General features: G+C 42.7%; 2 protein-coding genes across 5 annotated transcripts in view; both read right to left on the reverse strand.

Moving 5' to 3' along the window:
• Positions 1 to 15,450, reverse strand: part of LOC109900649 (gamma-aminobutyric acid receptor subunit rho-2-like) — a 35,480-nt gene extending 20,030 nt beyond the window's left edge. Inside the window, exons 1-2 of the mRNA XM_020496370.2 lie at positions 15,160 to 15,450; positions 13,578 to 13,687 (exon numbers count right to left, since the gene is read on the reverse strand). Of these exons, the coding sequence (XP_020351959.1) occupies positions 13,578 to 13,687; positions 15,160 to 15,281 (232 nt within the window). The 5' untranslated portion in view covers positions 15,282 to 15,450. The remainder of the gene's footprint in view (positions 1 to 13,577; positions 13,688 to 15,159) is intronic.
• Positions 15,451 to 15,979: 529 nt separating this feature from the next.
• LOC109900650 (ubiquitin-conjugating enzyme E2 J1) overlaps positions 15,980 to 23,896 on the reverse strand; it is a 36,328-nt gene continuing 28,411 nt past the window's right edge. For 3 of the 4 annotated variants that reach the window (XM_020496373.2, XM_020496371.2, XM_020496374.2), the window contains 3 exons: positions 21,947 to 22,073; positions 21,369 to 21,485; positions 15,980 to 17,480 (listed from right to left, as the gene is read on the reverse strand). In XM_020496373.2, coding sequence (XP_020351962.1) covers positions 17,196 to 17,480; positions 21,369 to 21,485; positions 21,947 to 22,073 — 529 coding nt within the window. In that variant the 3' untranslated portion in view covers positions 15,980 to 17,195. The remainder of the gene's footprint in view (positions 17,481 to 21,368; positions 21,486 to 21,946; positions 22,074 to 23,896) is intronic. The other variant, XM_020496372.2, reaches the window with a different exon arrangement.

A 23,896-nucleotide genomic window follows, 5' to 3' on the forward strand; every position in this document is an offset into this window, starting at 1 on the left:
CTCTGCAGGCTATCTTTGCAGTAGATTGCAACACCGCCCCCTTTGGCAGTTCTATCTTGTCTGAAAATGTTGTAGTTTGGAATTAAAATGTCTGAATTTTTGGTGGTCTTCCTACGCCAGGATTCAGACACAGCTAGAACATCCGGGTTGGCAGAGTGTGCTAAAGCAGTGAATAGAACAAACTTAGGGAGGAGGCTTCTAATGTTAACATGCATGAAACCAAGGCTATTACGGTTACAGAAGTCGTCAAAAGAGAGCGCCTGGGGAATAGGAGTGGAGCTAGGCACTGCAGGGCCTGGATTCATCTCTACATCGCCAGAGGAACATAGGAGGAGTAGAATAAGGGTACGGCTAAAAGCTATGAGAATTGGTCGTCTAGAACGTCTGGAACATAGAGTAAAAGGAGGTTTCTGGGGGCGATAAAATAGCATCAAGGTATAATGTACAGACAAATGTATGGTAGGATGTGAATACCGTGGAGGTAAACCTAGGTATTGAGTGATGAAGAGAGAGATATTGTCTCTAGAAACATCGTTGAAACCAGGAGATGTCATTGCATGTGTGGGTGGTGGAACTAATAGGTTGGATAAGGTATAGTGAGCAGGACTAGAGGCTCTACAGTGAAATAAGCCAATAAACACTAACCAGAACAGCAATGGACAAGACATATTGACATTAAGGAGAGGCATGCTTAGTCGAGTGATCAAAAGGGTCCGGTGAGTGGAGAGGTTGGTTGGTGATTTAGACAGCTAGCCAGGGCATCGGTAGCAAGCTAGCATAGGATGGAGGTCTGTTGTTAGCCACCTCTTGCGTTCCGTCAGTAGATTAGTGGGGTTCCGTGTGGTAGAGGGGATTAATCCAAATCACACAACAACAACAAAAATAAAAACAATAGATATAGTTATAGAGGCCCAAGAAGAAAACATAATAATAATAAAAATAAAAAAAAATTTAAAAAAAAAAATGTTACAAAATAAAAAGACAAAAATAAAAAAAAGGCCTTTTCACTGTGCGTTTAACCTCAAGTTGACTCCGTATCAGTTTTCCTGTTCCCCTAGAAAATAGTTGTTTGTTAAAGCTCACGTATAAGATATTCTGATGAGATCACAGCAAAGCCCTGTGTGACTGACTTATATTGTTCTCTTCATTCTCTTCATAGAGTGGGACGTAAGTAGGGTTGCAAAATTTCAGTAACTTTCCCAGAATTCCCTGGTTTTCTATGAATCCCGTTTGGAAGATTCCCAGAATCAGGAGTGAATAATCAGGGATACAGATAACCTGGACATTTTGGGAAAGTTACCAGAATTTTGCACCCCTAGACTATGACCCTAGTTACTATGATCTGGTAAACAGTTGTCAATGGGGGACACGACTCCAGACACTATGGCCTGTGCTGATGAATTCAGTCATCAAGAGTGTCTCTGTTGTGGAAGTCAAGATGACAGAGGAAGCAATTCCCCAGTCAGCTGACTGCTACAAAGACTTCAAAGATAACACTGAAATTACGAAAATACTACTACAAAAAAATAAAATGAACACATACACAACACCTCATGGCTGTTCCTAGGCCGTCTTTGAAAGTAAATTAAATACAGATAAAATAAAATAACAAACAGGTTGATCAGCATAATTTAGTTAGGTTTCTCATACACGAGTCAAGACAACCGCTAGCTATCCGGATCTCTGTACAGAACAATGAGTATGGTTACATGCACACAGTAATGTGATTATTGTTGTGGAATGTCAGATTAATTTAATAGTTTGATTAAAACATTTACATGCTTTGCAAGAAGAATGAATTCCTTAATAATCCTGTTTACATGGACACATCTGAGATCAGGTTACCTGATGGCACTCTGATAAATGCAGAAAATCACCAATCAAAATAAACGCTCTACCACACCGACCATGTTATTTTTGGGAAGCATATTGGATTCTGAGTTGGGACATATAAAGTTTGTATATGAAAACTACTTCTAGGATGCATACATTCAGTTCTTCTGAACTCACTTCAATCGAGCTAAAGAGGGAGGCTTACTCGGCTGGTGCTAGCAAATGCGCAGATCAAATACACTGATAGAACGAAAGGTTATGGTGTTTACGTGTCCTAATAATTTAAATGATATTTCTTTTAAACGTTTAAACGTTGTATTCTTACTTCGATTTTGACCTCACGCCGATTAAGATAAGCAGAGTAAGGTGTTTACATGACTATTGCATAATCTGCCTACTGCCATAATCAGTTTAATATTGAATTATTACTGTGCATGTAAACGTACTCAATTATGTAATGTTGCTGTAAAATACCAGCAGATCAGGAAAGATCATAAAATCTGTAAGTCCCCTAGGCCTAGAGCATAATAAAAAAATCCCCATAAAACTCTGTCCATTTAAACTAGAGATCTCAATCCACTGCATCCGCTGATGTCGGCCTTCCGCATCTGTGGTGGAAGGTGGCAGTGCTACAGCGGTGTTTGTCAGACCAGGAGACATCCTGAAAATCAGTCTTCTCACAAAAACGTCTGTAGCGTCCAAACTGTTTGGGCTACACACTATCGGAAGGTGAGACTCCCACGAACATGTGCATATTGGTTGTTTTGCTCTAGGATGCCCACAGGCCTCACAAGACTCGTCTGAAGGTAGTCCAGGACAAAGTAAAAAAAATATGGAAGTATACGCTGAGTATACCAAACATTGGGAAGACTTTCATAATATTGACTTACACCTATGGCTGTTACGGTGACCGTATTACTGCCACAATGGCGGTCACAAGTCATTAGGGCAGTCAAATTCCAAGTGATTGTTTAGTCACGGTAATTAGGCTTCTCCAAGCGCCGATGCTGCTCATGGTCATTTGTAGCCTACCAAACTTGCTAACTGCCTGGCACTCTATTGTTCCTCTAATCACTCTGAAATTCAAAATGCAGCTGTTTCAGCCTAGGTCAGTGCTTTCTGTGGTGGTGGGGCAGCTAGCGGAAAATACTGAGCGTAGGTGTTGGTAATGTTCTCTAGTTGCGCCATGATTAGCTTAGTGTTCTGTCACTCGTCGGGACAGTACGTCACCGCCAAGTCTAAGGGTAGACCTTGAAAATTCAAGCCCATTGGGTGCTGCCATAGAGTTACATTAGAAGTTTCCCATCCAGGGCTCAAGGTCATTGGCCACAGATAAAATTACGTCAAATCACGTTATATCTACAGTAGCTTTGATTGGACTGATTGGACTGTCAACATCATACTTTCAAAATCTTAGCTAGCAGTCATCATCATGAATCAAGTCGACAATCTACTGGCAAATACTTTTTAATCCTTGTCATATGAAGAAAGAAATAATAAATTTAAAAAAGAAATAATAAAGAGAAAATGTAGATAAAACGTGCTCATCGGCCATTGGACATGAACATTACACAACAAGCTGGAAATCGCAAATTCAACAATGAGTGGTTTGGAAGGAATCAGTGACAGTGGCTAACTGCAAGCACTGCAAAGCAATCACTAGCCTGCTATTCAGTGGAGTGGCTGTATGGTCCCAAATCTGGGATTGTCTCTTTTCCAAGTTTAAAATGATAAACATTCAACATTGGCCATGATGTCAATTAAGCAAGATTTGTGCCATGCTCAAAACAACTGTTAACTTGACTTCAGTGAGTTCAATACAACTAGGAATTCCAGAACGGTCATCTAAATAGGAATTGTAAGTCGGGAACTCGGTCCTCTTTCTAGAGCTACGACTTGAAGATCAATGACGTCATCATGATTCAATCTTGTTTTTTTCCCCGAGTTCCCAGTTGTCTTGAAGCACCATAAAGCCAGAGAATGCCAGACTGCTGGCAAAATTTGTCCACGAAGGACCACTGTGCCACCTTCCTGTTCAAGTGAGCAGAGCACATCAAGGTGAGTCCAAAAATGTATTGTATGTTGCTGCATAAATTATGTAATATGCCAGGAAGATATGTATACTGTAACTAAGAAAGTAATACTAAGTGTATGTTGTATAGTAAGCTGTTAGTAGCCCATGTGCCTCATCCTAATAATTTGGTCTATTTAGCCCTCTTAATTTCGCCTACTGTTCTGACCTGGTGGTGCACATGTAGCCTATAACCTATTTTAGAGAAATGTAATCATCAATTTTTGTAAGAGCTTTCATTGCTTGCTTATATGCCCTGTTTATTTATCCTACGGTTCTGACTTGGTGTACAGGGAGAACACTGTAAGGACAGCCCATGTTCTGAATTCTGTCGCTGTACATTTCAAAAGCTCTCCACCGGGAGACCCATGGGGCCCATGGGGCGGCGCACAATTGGCCTAGCATCGTCCAGGTTAGGAAGGGTTTGGCCGGAAGGGATATCCTTGTCTCATCGCGCACTAGCGAATCCTGTGGCGGGCCGGGCACAGTGCACGCTGACCAGGTCGCTAGGTGTACGGTGTTTCCTCCGACACATTGGTGCGGCTGGCTTCCGGGTTGGATGCGCTCTGTGTTAAAATGCAGTGCGGCTTGTTTGGTTTGTGTTTCGGAGGACACATGGCTCTCGACCTTCGCCTCTCCCGAGTCCGTACGGGAGTTGTAGTGATGAGACAAGACAGTAACTACTAACAATTGGATACCACGAAATTGGGGATAAAAAGGGGGTACCATTTTTTGTTAAAAAACATACCCTCGTAAAACTGACGATCCTACCAGTCCTTGACTTCGGCGATGTCATTTACAAAATAGCCCCAAACACTCTACTCAGCAAACTGGATGTAGTCTATCACAGTGCCATCCATTTTGTCACCAAAGCTCCATATACTACACACCACTGCAACCTGTATGCTCTCGTTGGCTAGCCCTCTACTACATATCCGTCGCCAAACCCACTGGCTCCAGGCCATATATAAGTCTTTGCTAGGTAAATTCCCGCCTTATCTCAGCTCACTGGTCACCATAGCAACACCCACCCATAGCACGCGCTCCAGCAAGTATATTGCAATGGTCATCCCCAAAGCCAACACTTCCTTTGGCCGCCTTTCCTTCCAGTTCTCTGCTGCCAATGACTGGAACGAATTGCAAAAATCACTGAAGCTGGAGTCTTATATCTCCCTCTCTAACTTTAAGCATAAGCTGTCAGAGCAGCTTACCGAACACGGTACCTGTACACAGCCAATCTGTAAATAGCACACCCAACTACCTCATCCCCATATTATTACTTACCCTCTTGCTCTTTTGCACCCCAGTATCTCTACTTGCACATGATCATCTGCACATCTGTCACTCCAATATTAAATAAAATCAAAGTTTACTTGTCACGTGCTCCGAATACAACAGGTGTACAACCTTACAGTGAAATGCTTACTTACAGGCTCTAACCAATAGTGCAAGGGTGAATCCATCCCTGAGGAGAATAGACTAGAAGCAGCCGCGTTGGGAAGGCCCATACCAGGTTCTGTTTAAACCACCGCCTTTGCCGTTAGAACCGCTGAGAGAGTCACTTGGGCCCACGTTACCCACTGCCAGAAGGTATGTACCCATATAAGCACTGCTGATCACACACAGAGTTAGGGGAAGAACCGAGTACCAACAGGGTCCGGGGGTTACCTCCTTAAACGAAGATTCCCTATCCCGACCGTTCATCACTGTGGGTGATCCTAGAAGTGTGAGTACGGGGTGGTACCAAGCAGACCGACTAAGGGCAGAAAAGGGTTGGCGGTTTTTGGGAAGAGTCGGGGCTCTGAGCTGCATCATAGTCTTGGTAACTGGTCTGATACATCCAGATCCACCACCTGCCGGTATTAATTATATGACGCAATTGTCCTGGATAAGAAGTAAAAGATAAACTATATAATACACTGATGAGTGACTTACAGAATAAGGAATCAAAGAAGATCAAGATGTAGGATTTAAGGTAAACATTAAACAATTCCCTAGGAAAGCAAACAACTTTACAGGGATTGGGTTGGCCAGATTGAAGTACTCGGCCAACCCACCTCAGTACACTTTAACTCCTGATGAGTACCCGGATTATAGACACAAGAATGGCACCGAGAACTTCGATGATTTTAATGGCTGAAAGGTAATCGTTAATGTGACTGACTTAGGTTTGGAAGTACAGGAGACAATTCTTAACCTCACAGAACCTATAACTGATGTAGGATGGGCTCGTACCAGCAAAGGACGCATACGACAGAAACTACCAGAAAGGGTGGTTAGGCACTTGCGCCCCGGGGTTATTGGTCCAACCAGTTCGAGTTAGTCATCAGAGGCCAGTTATAGGAGGCCAAAGTAGCACAGGAGGAGTTTTGACCAGCTTTGAGTAGCTTTGTCTAGATGGATGCTATTGGCATCCTCAGGGAAGTTACAGATTAATACAAAGCTATGAATCAAATAGGTGAAGACTTTACCACTACGTTCTTTTGGTGGTTGACAATAAATACAAATGTGGATTGGATTAATGACATCTATTATAATCAACAGGGATTCGTGAATGATACTGGGGATTCTCTGACCAAAGGGGTTCTCTGACCAATTATCCGCCACCTCCCTCATGACCTGGTAAAATAGACTGACTCTCGATATGTTAATTGGCAGAAAAGGGCGAGGTATGTAGAATGATTGGGGTTAATTGCTGTACGTTTATTTTTTAATAACACAGCTCCAGAAGGATCAGTGACCAAGGCCCTGGCTGGTTTAACCACATTAGCTCACGAATTAGCAGAGAACTCTGGGGTGGATAATGCTCTAACAAATTGGTTTGATAGTGTGTTTGGGAAATGGAAAAATGTCATAATCACTGTGTTGTGGGCAACATTCACCTGTATGAGTGTTTTGGTTCTTTGTGGACGTTGTTTGATTCCGCGTATGAGAGGTCTGATTACCAGGACTCTGGTGAGGTCAATAACGCAACAGATGGTGAGGTATGGACCGATTCCGAGCTCCGGCCAGTGGGATGGCGAATACAGGCCTCCAGGCCTAGGAGATGGCTCCATTTCTTTTAACTACTAGGAGCCAATGTTGGATGAGACTATTCTTTATCTTTAAGACTGTTTTTTTTATGAAGATTGTAATAAAAATCCTGACAGGAAGTGTTAGGATACCTAATGTAGGCCTATAACAGTCATTGATGGATAGGAATGAAAATACATATATTGGTTTTGTGAGGTTGATTTTGAGTGACATTGATAATATTATTAAAAATAGATGTGTACGTTTTTGTAATTAATGTTTAGGCAATAATTAACAGTATTCCACCCTGTCACTGTATAACATATGGAAATGTGTTTGAATCATAGCAGACAAGGAAGTGTGGCAGACAACTTATGACCACTGTGAATCTGATAACAGGGAAGGAGGTCTCCCCACCCAGAGAGGGGATAAACCATGGGGCTTGCAATAGGTTGTGTAACATATGGCAGGATATGATAAGCAATGTATTTGTCTGGATTATTCTTGTATACAATTGATGTATCAGTGTGTATTATTTAGTCATTAAGGGTGGATTGTTAATGGGATTTATCTGTTAATTGAATGATAAGAATATTCCACCCTGAAACCATATAATTGTATGGAATTGATTAGAATGTATACAATTATAATCAATAAATGTGTAGTTCTAGTCATAATTAGGCTAAAACAATATAGCTAATGTTTATGTCTTTATAGTGTCTTAAAAACAGACTGTCTGAGCAGAATTCAGTGCCGACCTTGGCTAGGGGCCACTGAGAGATTTGGGAAAGGACAGGGAGTGATTCTCACGGTCCCTAATCTTTGTCGGCTGGGTAGCAGGACAGTGTGTGCATATCTACTGTTTGTGTGCAAATGTATGTGCGTATGAATTCTGTTTGTGTGCAAGAGTATGTGCGTAAGGAGCTAGTATAAAATGACTGGTTTTGTACAACTAACCAGCTCTCTCGTAAATAAACTTTCTGACTATTGTAGCTAGGCCTCCGTCTGATTCATTTCAACCAGTTTCTTACAAATTCTGGGTTTCAGGCTGAGTAGTCAATTGAATTGGGTTTATGAACATTGAGAACATAATTCTCATAACAGTTATTGACTGTACGTTTGTTTATGTGTAACTCTGTGTTGTTGTTTGTGTCGCACTGCTTTGCTTTATCTTGGCCAGGTCGCAGCTGTAAATGAGAACTTGTTCTCAACTGGCCTACCTGGTTAAATAAAGGTGAGAAAAAAAAGAGACTTTTCCCGAAGCCACTCCTATGTTGTCTTGGCTGTGTGCTTAGGGTCATTGTCCTGTTGGAAGGTGAATCTTCGCCCCCAGTCTGAGGTCCCAAACGCTCTGGAGCAGGCTTTCATCAAGGATCTCTCTGTACTTTGCTCTGTTAATCTTTTCCTCAATCCTGACTAGTCTCACAGTCCCTGCCGCTGAAAGAAATCGCCAAAGCATGATTCTGACACCACCATGCTTCGCCGTAGGGATGGGCCACGTTTCCTCCAGATGTGACGCTTGGCATTCAGGCCAAAGAGTTCAATCTTGGTTACATCAGACCATAGAATCTTGTTTCTCATGGTCTGAGTCCTTTAGGTGCCTTTTGGCAAACTCCAAGCGGGCTGTCATGTGCATTTTACTGAACTCTGGAGCTCTGTCAGAGTGATCATCGGGTTCTTGGTCACCTCCTGACCAAGGCCTTTCTCCCCTGATTGCTCAGCCAGCTCTAGAAAAAGTCTTGGTGGTTCCAAACTTCTTCCATTTAAGAATGATGGAGGCCACTGTGTTCTTGGGGACCTTCAATGCTGCAGAAATGTTTTGGTACCCTTCCCCAGATCTGCGCCTCGACACAATCCCGTCTCGGAGCTCTACGGACAATAACTCTACCTACATGTACATATTGCCTCAATACCGGTGCCCCCTCACATTGACTCTGTACTGGTACCCCCTGTATATAGCCTCCACATTGACTCTGTACTGGTACCCCCTGTATATAGCCTCCACATTGACTCTGTACCGGTACCCCCTGTATATAGCCTCCACATTGACTCTGTACCGGTACCCCCTGTATATAGCCTCCACATTGACTCTGTACTGGTACCCCCTGTATATAGCCTCCACATTGACTCTGTACTGGTACCCCCTGTATATAGCCTCCACATTGACTCTGTACTGGTACCCCCTGTATATAGCCTCCACATTGACTCTGTACCGGTACCCCCTGTATATAGCCTCCACATTGACTCTGTACCGGTACCCCCTGTATATAGCCTCCACATTGACTCTGTACTGGTACCCCCTGTATATAGCCTCCACATTGACTCTGTACTGGTACCCCCTGTATATAGCCTCCACATTGACTCTGTACCGGTACCCCCTGTATATAGCCTCCACATTGACTCTGTACCGGTACCCCCTGTATATAGCCTCCACATTGACTCTGTACTGGTACCCCCTGTATATAGCCTCCACATTGACTCTGTACCGGTACCCCCTGTATATAGCCTCCACATTGACTCTGTACTGGTACCCCCTGTATATAGCCTCCACATTGACTCTGTACCGGTACCCCCTGTATATAGCCTCCACATTGACTCTGTACTGGTACCCCCTGTATATAGCCTCCACATTGACTCTGTACTGGTACCCCCTGTATATAGCCTCCACATTGACTCTGTACTGGTACCCCCTGTATATAGCCTCCACATTGACTCTGTACCGGTACCCCCTGTATATAGCCTCCACATTGACTCTGTACTGGTACCCCCTGTATATAGCCTCCACATTGACTCTGTACTGGTACCCCCTGTATATAGCCTCCACATTGACTCTGTACTGGTACCCCCTGTATATAGCCCGCTATTGTTATTTACTGCTGCTGTTGAATTATTTGTTATTCTTATGTCTTACTTTTTGTTGTATTTTCTTAAAACTGCGTTGTTGGTTAAGGGCTTGTAAGTAAGCATTTCACTGTAAGGTCTACACCTGTTATATTCGGCGCATGTGACAAATACAATTTGATTTGAATTCCTTCGACCTCATGGCTTGGTTTTTGCTCTGACATGCACTGCCAACTGTGGGACCTTATATAGACAGGTGTGTGCCTTTCCAAATCATGTCAATTTAATTTACCACAGGTGGACTCCAAGTTGCGAGAAACATGTCAAGGATGATCAAAGGAAACAGGATGCACCTGAGCTCAATTTAGAGTCTCATAGCAAAGGGTCTGAATACTTAAGTAAATAAGGTATCTGTTTTTTATTTGTAATACATTTGCAAAAAATAAAAATCAACTATTTTCGCTTTGTCATTATTGGGTATTGTGTGTAGATTGTTTTGCAATCTATATATTGAATACATTTTTATATAAAGCTCTAACTTAACAAAATGTGGAAAAAGTCAAGTGGTCAGAATACTTTCCGAAGGCACTGTATTTCAAGCTACAAGTATCACAGATCAGATCACAGGAGGTTGATGGCACCTTATTTGGGGAGAGCGTCCTTGTGGTAAGGACTGGAGCGGAATTTGTGGAATGGTATCAAATGCATTATACATGGCTTCCAGGTGTTTGATGCCATTCCATTTTCTCAGTTCCAGATATTATTATGAGCTGTTCTCCCCTCAGCAGCCTCCACTGGATTAGATGTCTGATTTAAATAGATAGAAATTCAAGTGTTGCATGTGGCGGTCATATAATGTCTAGAAGAGACATATACAGTGTGCTGAATGAAAAATAGCCCATATCTATTTCACCTAATAACACTGGAGTGCTCCCCTTTGCATGGATTAGCAACTCTAAATCTACTATTGGTTATCACTGGCCAGATCACTAACCTAAGCCCATGCATTAGACACTGCTGCTCACTCCTGAAAGAAATCCGATTGATGGGATGGCTTTGGCGGATGTTCTTCGAAATCATAGGAATGAAATGGGGGGGATGCAAAAACCATAATGCAAATTTGATTAATCTGTGTAATGCAAATGTGATTAAGCCATGAAAGGTCTATATACTTCTCAGGTGGGTTTTATACCCGGTGGAAGATTATTATTATTATTATTTTTAAATACTTCCGTTTATAGGTGAAAACAGCAAAGTGGAACTTGATGTACTGTATGACAAATATGAGATTCACTACAACAGAAAAATCTTTGTCTCAATATCCTAACATTGTTTAGATGGTGGATTCTAAACCAGGAACCAACCAGAAACTTCCAACGATCTGCAAAATTGAATATTCCTGGTGATTTTATGCAGACAACTTGCATGGATATAAAAGTTAATCTTCTTTTGTCTGCTATTTATAAAAGTTTAAATGGTTATTGAGCAGCAGGGTGCTTCCCTACAGTCTTAACCTGAAACACATGGGAACGGCTCTAACCTTTATGCTGGGGATATCTGAAGGCTTATCCCCATAAAGGCCTTCCCACCTGCAGAGCACTGTATGCATAATGTAAAATCTCACACACTCATTGTCTCTGAAAAAACATCCACAGAAACTACATTTGCACAGTCCTAATTCTAACCAAACAATTAACTTTTCTCTCTGTGAAAATGCCTGTTCTTTGTGATAACAATGTCACACAAAGCTGTTTATTATGAGCAATGGGACAATGCAGTTGCTCCTTCACAGTGGGATTTCTCCACCCCAGTGTGGAGAGAAACCCCCTGCTGGCATGTCACAGCGTCACACAGTCAGATAACATTCCTCCAGCGAGTGGGAAGCAGTAGTGTAAGAGGCTTTCATTAGCAACACTGTACGTCTGCTTCCTTTTGAAGCTAGGGAAGAAAACACAGCTACCACTACACATCACCCACTCAAATGAATACCGTTTTTACAGACGTCACGATGCTTACACGAGTCAGCTTTTCAAAATGTTTGTATGAGACAGACTTTTAGAATCTCCCAAAGCGCTCTCTTCCAGGACACAAGGCTGTGTGTTCCACTCACAGATAGATTTTTTAAAATTATGTAGGACCCGGAAATATTTGAATTTGAAGCACGCCATATTGCTGAATGGGGCTGAATGGCACCAAACAAAATCGCTAAAGATCATGGTGAAAGCAATACATTTTTTTAACTAACCTACTGTTCTATCTGTGGTGAAAGTGGCTGTAACTAGCATCGGATCATATTCGATGTAGCCATTTTCATCCTGCCTGAAAGAGTCAACCAGAGTCTCCTCGTAGCCTGCCGGCCCGTGATTGGTCTGTGTCAGCACGTGGTCCGGTGTGAGGATAAATGTAGTAGTCAGAATGGGTCACTATTTAATTAAATATCTCGATTCATAGAAAACTTGAAAAATAATTCACAGTGGGGATCGAACTTGATCATAATGAACCAATTTTCAAGCCCAAAACAGGCGACTACATTCTTTTGGTTTGGCCGTTCTGGCTATTGCAATTTAAATAGGCTTTCTAGGGCAGACCAGGGCTTTTGGCACAGCTCGGTAGCTACACAGTAGTCACCCAGCACAGCTTGTGACTGACTTCACGCTCCAGACCAGACACTGGGGTCCTGTTATTGATATGAAAAGACTACTAATGAACATTGATGTCATTTTCTTTGTTTGACATCCTTCATAACTAAACTGTTGTATGGTAAACTGAAACGTCTGTACTTTCTCGATACTAGAACATGAAAAATGGTTCAGTACTAGAATTTTTGTTACTTTCTGTACTTCTGTCAAATGTGTCTCACGGATCAATCCTGTGCCTGCTCCATGCTCCACTTATTCATTGCTAGCCTGCACTTGGAGTCCGAGCTTCTCCCCACTCCTGCTGAACAGAAGTTAACACACTTGAATAATGCGACACGCATGCAGAAATGTTGAAACTGTTAATTACTGTTCGCAAAACAATGTCTATACTGGTAGCTTCCAGCTTTGGGCACATCAGTTCAAAGTCTAGTTTTGATTTACATTTGTTTTGAGATGTCAACTAACGTGACTTCAATGTGAAATCAACAAAAAAATGTACCATGTCTTTGGATTTATATTAAAAGTTTTTAAAGTAAAAAAAAAAGACAATGTCCTGTTGATGACTTTCTGCTCATCCAATCACTTTCCCACATTTATTCAACATCATTACGTAGATGTTTTGTGGTTGAAATTATGTGGAAACAATGTTGATTCAACCAGTTTTTATCCAGTAGGAACATTCCTTGCTAGCTGATCCTGGCAGTTAATTGATTCATTAATGCCACTAATTGATTGTTCAGAGAGACTAGAAACATCTGATTGCCCAAGGAGAACAAACATGGAAACACTGCTGTGGCCCTGGAGGAACAGTTTTGCACCCCTGATTTGAACAGTGATATCAGTGCCCCTTCTCCGGGCCTAATAACTCTAGAGCCGGGATGGGCGACTTTGTTGGGGGTGGGGGCCACAAAAAATCTGAACTCATCATGTGGGGCCGGAGTGGCTCGCGGGTCTGCGTACCCACATCTCTAACCACACATGCAGTCAGAGCCTGCCCTAGTCTTTTGGAGGCCTTAAGTGAAATTGTATTGCCCCCCCCCCCCCCCCCCAGTCCCACCTTGCGAGGTTGATCCTACAAAAGAGGGGGCACAGACGGGCCGCCAGTTGCCCAAACCTGCTCTAGAGGGCACTGAAGTCTACTTTAGTAACATCAGCCAATTAGTTTAGACCTATGTCCTTACCTGCAAAGGCTGGTCTCATGGTAAAATCATGGTCATCAACTCGCAGCAGGTGGTCTGTCTTCACCTTGTGAGATTTGGTGTTATCAACTATCTTTTTTCCAGTCAGTGGACTACAAAAGAAAACAGCAATCAATACTTCTGAAAAGATTGGCAGATAACAGTGTAAAGTTTCCATTTACTCCTTACAGAGAACCATACAACCACCTTTAAAATGACCCTCAAACCACAACAGTGAGATTATGAAAGGCACAGAACGATTAGGAGTAAGAACACAGACTTTACAACATAAGTGTTTGTGTGTGTAGTGCATGCCCTCAAATTATCAAGAGAAACCTACTATGCTTTGCTGTCAAGGTGGTCTTATCTAACCCCTTTGTGGTATGTTTGTTAGTTGAGGATAACATGGGTTGAAGTTCGTTCCCATACTCTGTATTTATTATGTTCCTTGGATATAAAGCTCAGTGAAGACAGGGCAAACTCTGTTCCAAATAGACCCCCAACCGACTTAATTTAGCGTTTACGCGCGCCTATGCCAGTTTCGACGACAATTATTGAACGCGTGGGGGCTGGCTAATTAAACCACCACACAACCACTTTTACCAGGATAGCGTTTGCAAAGTGTATCCAGGAACCGGCAGGCACGCTTGGTGTGATTGTGATTTTGACCAATTAATAGTGAAACGCACGGTTCATGTTAGGGGTCGATTCGGAATTGTAATCCTATACTTTGTAATGGACAAAAATGTATCATGTTATAACTCAATATGCAAGAATAACAGACATTGGTGGGCTACTTGTAATACAGCGAGGGAGCCTGAGAACCGGCTGGAGAACCCAGTTCATCCGTTGTCACCATGGGACTGTTAAATCTTGCAGATTACATTAACATGTTCTGCCCTTACTGTATTTCAAGTGAATTTGACAGCGTTGTGTCATTAAACAGCCTCACATGTGGATCGCCTCTCATTTCACAGATAAGATTATTAATAATGACGGAACACATCATGGGTCATCTGAAGCAGAGCACAGCCCAACCGACCGTGAAGTATGATGCAGAATAATGATGCAAGGTTCAAATTAATTGTATGGATGATGAAACTTGCAGATAGGGATGATTCATGACATCTCTGCGTAGACAGGGTCCACCCATTACATCCTTCCCATCAATGCGCACTGCGCTCTGGATCATCTTTACGCACCGGCATGGTTTACCCGTTGCGCAATCCCCATCGAGTCCAGTCCACCCCTAGGCTAATATTTACATAGTCTCAGTGTCAACGACTATAACTGGTTTTGCATTACTGACACGAGCCATCAATGATTGGAACGTGACAAATTGAATCGAATAAATATTCAAATCAAACGGAACGCAAGGGTCCGTCTACAAGTGCAGAATTTAACCAAAGAGGGTCATGTCATGATGACCCCCAGTTGCTTTAAATTGCAAATTAAAGAGTGAACGTGCAAATGAAACAAGAACATAATGGGGAGATGGGAAGAAAGTAACATGTGGCGAATGTAACACGCCCATTTTCTCCTATTTGGATGAACTGTCAAAAAGGCTAAGGATCCAGGTACTTACGCGCCATGCTTGTGAGATTCTACCGCCCCGGACCACCTCCTTTTCCGACTTTTGTGCTTTCGGCATTCCCCGATAAGTATCAAGCAAAAAATTAAAGACAGGAACTTAATATAATAAGGCATTATGTGTGAAACTCAAAAGTCGTCGAGTGAGTGAAGAAATCCCTTTAATCGACGAACGCAATGGTTTGAGCATTGTAGCGTATTCTGATCTAAAGCAGAACATGTGTGGTAACATGCATTGTAGTGAGGCAGTGTGTGGGTTGATTAAGTAACAACGACAGATATGTTTACGACTCCAAGCGGCTTGTCCCGCTTATTGCTCCCTGATTGGTCCACAGCGGTTGGTTTCAACGCACTCCAAACCAAGGCACCGCGCGCGCAGCTTCAGCAGCAGCCCTGTTTTAGCTACAGTATAATGACATGACCACATTCCAGGGCATCCTCGATCAAGTGACGTAACATACTCCGAATTCGCACAGCTTTCTGGGCACTTTCGGAAACCAAAAAGTGTATATATATATATATATAAATCCTGTGCTTAATTAATGTCTCTGCAACAACTGGAGAATCTCTTTGCATATACCGATAATGTAAACGGCCTTGGAATCAAGTCTCATATCAACAGCAAGCACATATCCTAAGAATACAGATTTGAGAGAACACATACTGGATGGTGTAACCTGACCCTTTTGTATGCACATATCAAATGTGTGCTAAAATCTTCAGATCACTTAATGGTGATCTGTGTGGCAATGGATAACTAAGTGTTACTTTGTCATCCACCAGGACCTAGAAAATAAATAACATTACAGAATCTGTTAACTGTGACACAGGAACATTCATTTTTTTTTATTCATGGCATTTATTTTCTGATACAATGTTCATATGTAGCATTCAAACACAGTCAAACGATGGATAGATGTGTGAATGCAATCTTAAGACATTAAGTTGTCTGCAATGGATTCAGTATTCACATGAACAAAGCTGTTATACATGGCTCAAATATCATGAGAACACAACTTAGACATTTTATTTTCCTTGAAGTACAATGTAACCACAATATTTTAATTGCTTTGCATTAGTCCCCAATCCATTTCTTGTGAGGACTTCAAAAAGGTAGGCCTAAAGTCATACAGCCTCTTTCTTGTATAATCTCCCTTTCTGAAGCGCTTGTGTTGACAATGGTTTATTGCCTCATCCCCGTCTCACTATCTTTGGACCCAATCAGTGATAACGGCAGGTATGAACAGCATGAAATTGTCAAGAGAGCAGAAACAAACTGACACTCGTGACAGACGTATGTGTATAGTTGGCTGCACTGTATCTGCTGCCGCTAAAGTAGAAACCACCGGAGAATTGGCTAACCAATGAAAATGTCAATGGCGTAACATTTGAGCAGAAATAATTAGCATCTTATCTGTATACAATTTATTATGCATATTGATTCCCTGTGCACAATTAATTATTTGAGACAAACAAATCAATGTAATAGTCTTCATTGTTTACAAGTCATATGATACAGCATTAACTTGTTTAAATGAGAGCAAGCAGCAGTCCATGATAAACAGTTGCCTGACAAAATTAAAAGTAGAGATACAGGCCGTATTCATAAAGCACCTCAGGAGTGCGGATCTATTTTTATTTTAAATCATAATGAATTATATTATATGGACATGGGGGACCTGATCCTAGATCAGCACTCCTACTCAGACATTTTGTGAATACAGCCCAAAGTGTGTGTTCTATAAAGGTTTGGACCTATCTTTAAAATGTGGTACAGTTTAGAGTCAATTCAAAGTAATAAAAGACACCTTGGAGGTGGACCACACATCCTACACAGGAATGCAGGCTACCCTCATTGTAAAGCAAGCCCTCTTTACTTAGTGGGAGAAACAGTCACCAAGGCTATGCCTAACCCTCTACGAACAGAAGGTTTTCCAGGGCTCTAGGTTGGCAATGTAAAGAGATAAAGTCAGTTTGCTGCCAGCTAGGATGTCATGGTCTGGTGGTCTGGGGAAGTTCAGGTCAGTTTCATCACAGCTCGTAGTCAAACTTGTACTCGTTGGTCAGGTAGATCCTGCGGAAGATGAGGGCAGCCAGGAGCAGGGCGAGCACCATGATGAGCACCACAGAGCCTGTGTGGCTGGCGTCCTGAGGGGGGTGTGGGGTGGCGGTGTGGGGGAAGGCAGGGAAGGTGGGCCTGCTGGGGGGCTCTCTCTGGTGTTGCTGGGCCCGGCGCTGGCGGGGGCTGAGAGAACGGCTGCTTGGGGCTGTGGGACATGGCTTGTCCTCACTGGCAGCTGGAGCCGCCTCGGCCTGCTGGGAGCACAGCATAGCATACACAGGATCAGACTGTGGTCCAACATACACAGTACGAATAAACACACACATTCCATTCAACATGGTGTACACGTGCATGCAGACACACACCTACAATACAAGAACCCAAACACGTGCATACAACAGTTACACACACACTTTACGAATACACAGACACTACACACACAACCATGCTTAGGGCTTTAGTGCATTCAGAAAGTATTTGGACCCCTCAACTTTCCACATTTTGTTACGTTACAGCCTTATTCAAAAATTGATTAAATTATTTTTTCCCCTAATCAATCTATGTTTTTCAGCGGCAGGGACTGGGGGACTAGTCAGGATCGAGGCAAAGATGAACAGAGAAAAGTACCTTGAGATCCTTGATGAAAAACTGCTCCAGAGTGCTCTGGACTTCAGACTGAGGCGAAGGTTCACCTTCCAACAGCACAACGACCCTAAGCAAACAGCCAAGACAACGCAGGAGTGGTTTCGGGACAAGTCTCTAAATGTCCTTGAGTGGCCCAGCCAGAGCCCAGACTTAAACCTGATCGAGCATCTCTGGAGGCCTGAAAATTGCTGTGCAGCGACAATTCTCATCCAACCTGACAGAGCTTGAGAGGATCTGCAGAGAAGAATAGGAGAAACTCCCCAACTACAGGGACTACTCAAGAAGACTCGAGGCTGTAATCACTGCCAAAGGTGCTTCAACAAAGTACTTAGTAAAGGGTATTAATACTTACGCAAATGTGATATTTCCATTTAAAACATTTTTTTATACATTTGTTAATGACAAAGCAAAAACCTGTTTAGATTTTTTTTATGTGGTAATGTGTGTGGACTGAGGAGGGAACACAATTGAATCCATTTTAGAATAAGGCTGGAACGTAACAAAATGTGGAAAAAGTCAAGGGGTCTGAATAGTTTCCGAAGCACTGTATACACTATGAATCTGCTTGGGACTAACTGTCCTTGTAGTGCAGTCAAACCAACACAGTTGAATTGAACAAAAATGCTACAGTCGGTCATTTTAAGGGGGAACTCTTTAAAGCAGCAATAGGGTACAGCTCAGGTTTTACACCGAGAGAGAAAGCTGAATCTTACTCCTAATTAGGGGATGGCTGCAGGACACGGAGGGCTGTCATGCAGAGAGAGACATTGGGACAGAGCAGGGAGCTGTAATCCTGTCTACATCACTCTGTTCAGTTTGATAAAGGAAGAGGAAGACAGGCAGTGACGACACAGTTAATGGGTGGGATAATCCCAGAACCAGAATGATCTATTCTATTTCTATAGGGGTGAAGTTGGTCGGTCCCTCTCCCGGCCAGAGGTTATATCGGTCGTTTATTACTGCATCCAGCAGCAGATGGCAAGTAAACATTTTTCCTGTCCCTCTCTCAGGTCAGTTCAGACAGATTTAATCCCAATCTACATAGCCTCTTTCTAGTACGAAGAGACATACCCACACTCATTTTACCATGATTGGAAATGGCCATGTTTTCCTGTCATATTTTTTATTTATAATACATTATAAAAATGAAGTTGCACACTAATTAGGCTCCCAAACATTTAATGGGTCTGGCAACCAACGTTTTGGCACGCAGAAGAAGGCACTGCATGCTGAGTCAATGTGCGCGGGCACCGGTTAGTCAAGGTAATTAAGGTAATATGTACATGTAGGTAGAGGTAAAATGACTATGCATAGACAATAAACAGAGAGTAGCAGCAGTGTAAAAATGGGGGGGGGGGGCAATGCAAATAGTCCAGGTAGCCATTTGATTAATTGTTCAAGAGTCTTAGGCTTGGGGGTAGAAGCTGTTAAGAAGCTTTTTTGACCTAGACTTGGCGCTCCGGGTATCGCTTGCAGTGCGGTAGCAGAGAGAACATTATATGACTAGTGTGGCTGGAGTCCTTGGCAATTTTTTGGGCCTTCCTCTGACACCGCCTGGTATAGAGGTTGTGGATGGCAGGAAGCTTGGCCCCAGTGATGTACTGGGCCATATGCACTACCCTCTGTAGTACCTTGCCGTCAGAGACCGTGCAGTTGCCATACCAGGCAGTGATGCAATCAGTCAAGATGCTCTTGATGGTTCAACTGTTGAACTTTTTGAGGATCTGAGGACCCATGCCAAATCTTTTCAGTCTCCTGAGGGGGAATGGGCGTTGTCGTGCCCTCTTCATGATTGTCTTGGAACTTGAAGCTCTCAACCTGGTCCACTGCAGCCCCATCGATGAGAATGGGGGTGTCTTCGGTCCTCCTTTTTCTGTAGTCCACAATCATCTCCTTTGTCAAGATCACGTTGAGGGAGAGGTTGTTATCCTGGCACCACACTCCCAGGTCTCTGACCTCCTCCCTATAGGCTGTCTCATCGTTGTCAATGATCAGGCCTACCTCTGTTGTGTTGCCGGCAAATGTAATGATGGTGTTGGAGTCGTGCTTGGCCATGAAGTCATGGGTGAACAGGAAGTACAGCTCTACACAACATTTTTGGGCACGAGTCAGCTTATGCCTTTCACTAAAATAACACATTATAACGATGATATCCAGTTATAATCGGTTTATAAGAAAACACCTATCACAGTTCTTTAATGTTGTCATAGGTGACTGCTAGACAGTGGCATCATGCCTCATTGACACAGAGTTGGAGAACCCTGGAGAAGCTGTAGGGCCAGAGAGTCGCCTGCACCGTCATCATACAATATTACCCACCGAGCCATTAAACACAGTGATTTAAAAAGGGATGTTCACTGAGTGAGTGACAGTGGCTGATGTAGCACAGCGGAGCCACAACATTACATAAAGCACTATGAGAGATGAAGGATGATTTACGGGATAACAACATTGCCATATTCTCCCTTTTATCCTCTGTTCTGGAGCCCAGGGACCCCCCGCCGCTCCTTTCTATACCTCTCATAATTCACTTTTTTCTATTTAATGGTTCGAGAATAATACAGATGATGTTACCGGAGAAAATAGACTTTAGGACGTCTTCTGCGACAAGGCATAATAATCGTGTGCAACCATGCCAATTAATAAATTAATAATCCCCCAACATAGCAAATATCTTCAGTATATAGTTATTTCTCTACCCATGTACACTACCTTAAAGTTTGGGGTCACTTAGAAATGTCCTTGTTTTTGAAAGAAAAGCACATTTTTTGTCGAGTAAAATAACATAAAAATGATCAGAAATACAGTGTAGACATTATGACTATTGTAGCTGGAAACAGCAGATTTTTTGTATGGAATATCTACATAGGCCCATTATCAGCAACCATCACTCCTGTGTTCCAATGGCAAGTTGTGTTAGATAATCCAAGTTTATAATTTTAAAAGGCTAATTGATCATTAGAAATCCCTTTTGCAATTATGTTAGCACAGCTGAAAACTGTTGTCCTGATTAAAGAAGCAATAAAACTGTCCTTATTTAGACTCGTTGAGTATCTGGAGCGTCAGCATTTGTGGGATCGATTACAGGCTCAAAATGGACAGAAACAAAGAAGTTTCATCTGAACCTCGTCAGTGTATTCTTGTTCTGAGAAATGAAGGCTATTCCATGCGAGAAATTGCCAAACTGAAGATATCGTACAACGCTGTGTACTACTCCCTTCACAGAACAGCGCAAACTGTCTCTAACCAGAATAGAAAGAGGAGTGGGAGGCCCCGGTGCACAATTGCGCAAGAGGACAAGTATATTAGAGTGTCTAGTTTGAGAAACAGACGCCTCACAAGTCCACAACTGGCAGCTTCATTAAATAGTATCCGCAAAACACCAGTCTCAACGTCAACAGTGAAGAGGCGACTCCGGGATGCTGGCCTTCTACTGCAGCTGGATCTCTCAGTCCATCACAATCTAGCTAGCATAACCCTGGTGGTGTTAGTCTCACCTGCTCAGCGTTGGTCTCTTCCTCCTCCTGTCCCCCCGAAGTGGACCGCTCTCCCCGGGGGTCTGTGGGGGGCTCGCTCTCTGCCCCTGTGCTCTCACTGGCCTGCCTGGCTTCTGCCTGCAGGAAGCAACACACAGGAAATGGCTGCTGTCACCCACAATGTTTTCAAATCAAATTGTAATGGTCACATACACTTGTTACGGGTGTAGTGAAATGCTTGCGTTTCTAGCTCCAACAGTGCAGTAATATCTAACAAGTAAAATTTAACAATTTCACAACAATACACACATCTAAAGTGAATGAATGGAATTAAGAATATGTAAATATTTGGATGAGCAATGTCGGAGAATACAGTATGTACTCTAGCTCTGGCCACAGGCCAGAGACATTATTCCTCGGGTGAAAAGCCCATTGTCTTTTCTGTCTGTGACTGCTTGAAGCACGAATGGGTAAAGACATGGAAACACAATTCATCCAATTCTGACAACTGGTAACACTTCTGAAGTCACTGGACTAGAATGTAAATAAACAATAATATGTGGATGGGGTAGGACTGTGGCTGGCAGTGACAAGCACACCTTGAAGTTGATCTGCTGGGCGAGCTCTTGGTCCTCTTGGTCATCTGGACTGGGGTTAGTGGGGGAGGGACCTAGGAGGGCAGAGCGCAAGGAGCAGCCACACGTCTCACAGCAGAAGTCCTGGGATCTGTCAGTGGGTCGGCAGGGAGGGAGCGTTAGGGAAGTTAGGGGCAGAAAGGGTTTCCATTGACTTTTCCAGGAGCCCAATGGATTCATCTGACAAGAAGGGTAAAGAATAGATTAGATACATTTGGGACACAGCCCTAGGCTTACTGAGAAAATCTGGGCCTATATCCTCTGACAGAAACCATGTGGAGATATGTTGGCTGATGCTCTCTGATCACAAGGCTGTTTACTTTGAGTCAGACAGGAGCTCCCATCACAACACACAAAAACCGTAGAGAAACGTACAAACTTCTTAGAAATTTGGTTTGTCAAAGATGACTCATGTGGGTGAGTTGATGGCAATTTGACGGATGGATTGAAACTCATTATGTGAAGACAACATTCAACTGTGAATATTGACAGCTACACCAATATAAATATAAAATACAATTCCATCAATGAAGGCAAGCATCACCTCCCAAGAGTTTCTATTCTTCCAATGTGCTTTCCCACTCAACCAATATCATTATTTTTATAGGCAGAAAAGACAACTATCTGAAAAATGTCCTCCTCTAACTTCTGCATTATTAACACTTGTCATTACAGCAGCCTGCCAGCCAGCAAAACTTCTCCAGCAGTTTACTTTTCTGTCAGGAAACAGAGCCAACTCTGAAAACTCTGAATTCTTCTTTTGTGCTGCTGTTTATCTGCTTCCTGCTAGGGGCCCCTGGCCCTGGTGTTGACTGACAGCTCTCACAATTACCATAGGGTACGGAGACAACCAAGAAGGAATTTTTGAATCAAAGCAAAGTTGCTGTCTCAACCGCAGCCACGACAGCCCTTTGTGAAACATGGGCCTTTCTTTCATCAGGAAGATAAACAGGCAGGCAGTGCACTGTATGTATTTATAGACAAGGATATGTTCCCGTGTCACATCTCATCTTCATGTGTTAATGAAACAGCCAGTCGCTAAAGACCCTTGTCTGTATGTGTTAATAGAACAGACAGTCATCTGGGATCCGTCACAAATGGTACCCTATTCCCTTTATTGTATATTTTCGAACCAGTGCCCTGGTCAAAAGGAACACACTATAAAGGCAATAGGTTGCCATTTGGGACACAGCTCTTGGACCCCCCACACATTTTTTATCCTTCTCCAACAGAGCTTTTGCATGTTTCTTCAGAGGGAGAGACCCATAACAATAAGAGAAGAATAATGAGAAACAACATGCCCAGACATGCCTTTGTTTCCCTGGCAATGGCCATAGCTATTTGTAGAGGGCACATCCACTGTGGCCCAGGTGTTAATTACATGACATGCTTGCATAAGCATGACTTTATTCTCAACTTCGTTAAATAAACACCTGTCTATCACTATATGTTCTCACTTTACCCCTACATGTACAAATGACTTTGACTAACCTGTATCCCCACACATTGACTCGGTACCCCCTGTATATAGCCTCATTATTATTATTTTATTGTATTACTTTTATTTAAATGTTTTTACTTTAGTTTATTTAGTAAATATTGTCTTAACTATTTTTCTTAACCGTATTGTTGGTTAAGGGCTTGTAAGTAAGCATTTAATGGTAAGGTCTACCTGTTGTATTCGGCACATATGTAAAATACAATTTGATGTATATACAGTTAGTTCATCTAATTGTATGTAAAGCTAGTGCTTGATACAAGTATCCACCATACATGTAATGAACCGTTTAAGGATTACACATTGAAACAAACAGCAAAAAGACATTTCACCCCAGATTGTTGTGTTGTGTTGCTCCCCTCCCAGTCATTGTTATCACCACCATTCATCCATCCCTCCCTCAGTGCAGACACTCA

This window comes from Oncorhynchus kisutch, linkage group LG12 (genome assembly GCF_002021735.2).
Source record: "Oncorhynchus kisutch isolate 150728-3 linkage group LG12, Okis_V2, whole genome shotgun sequence".
Classification (NCBI taxonomy): Eukaryota; Metazoa; Chordata; class Actinopteri; order Salmoniformes; family Salmonidae; genus Oncorhynchus; species Oncorhynchus kisutch.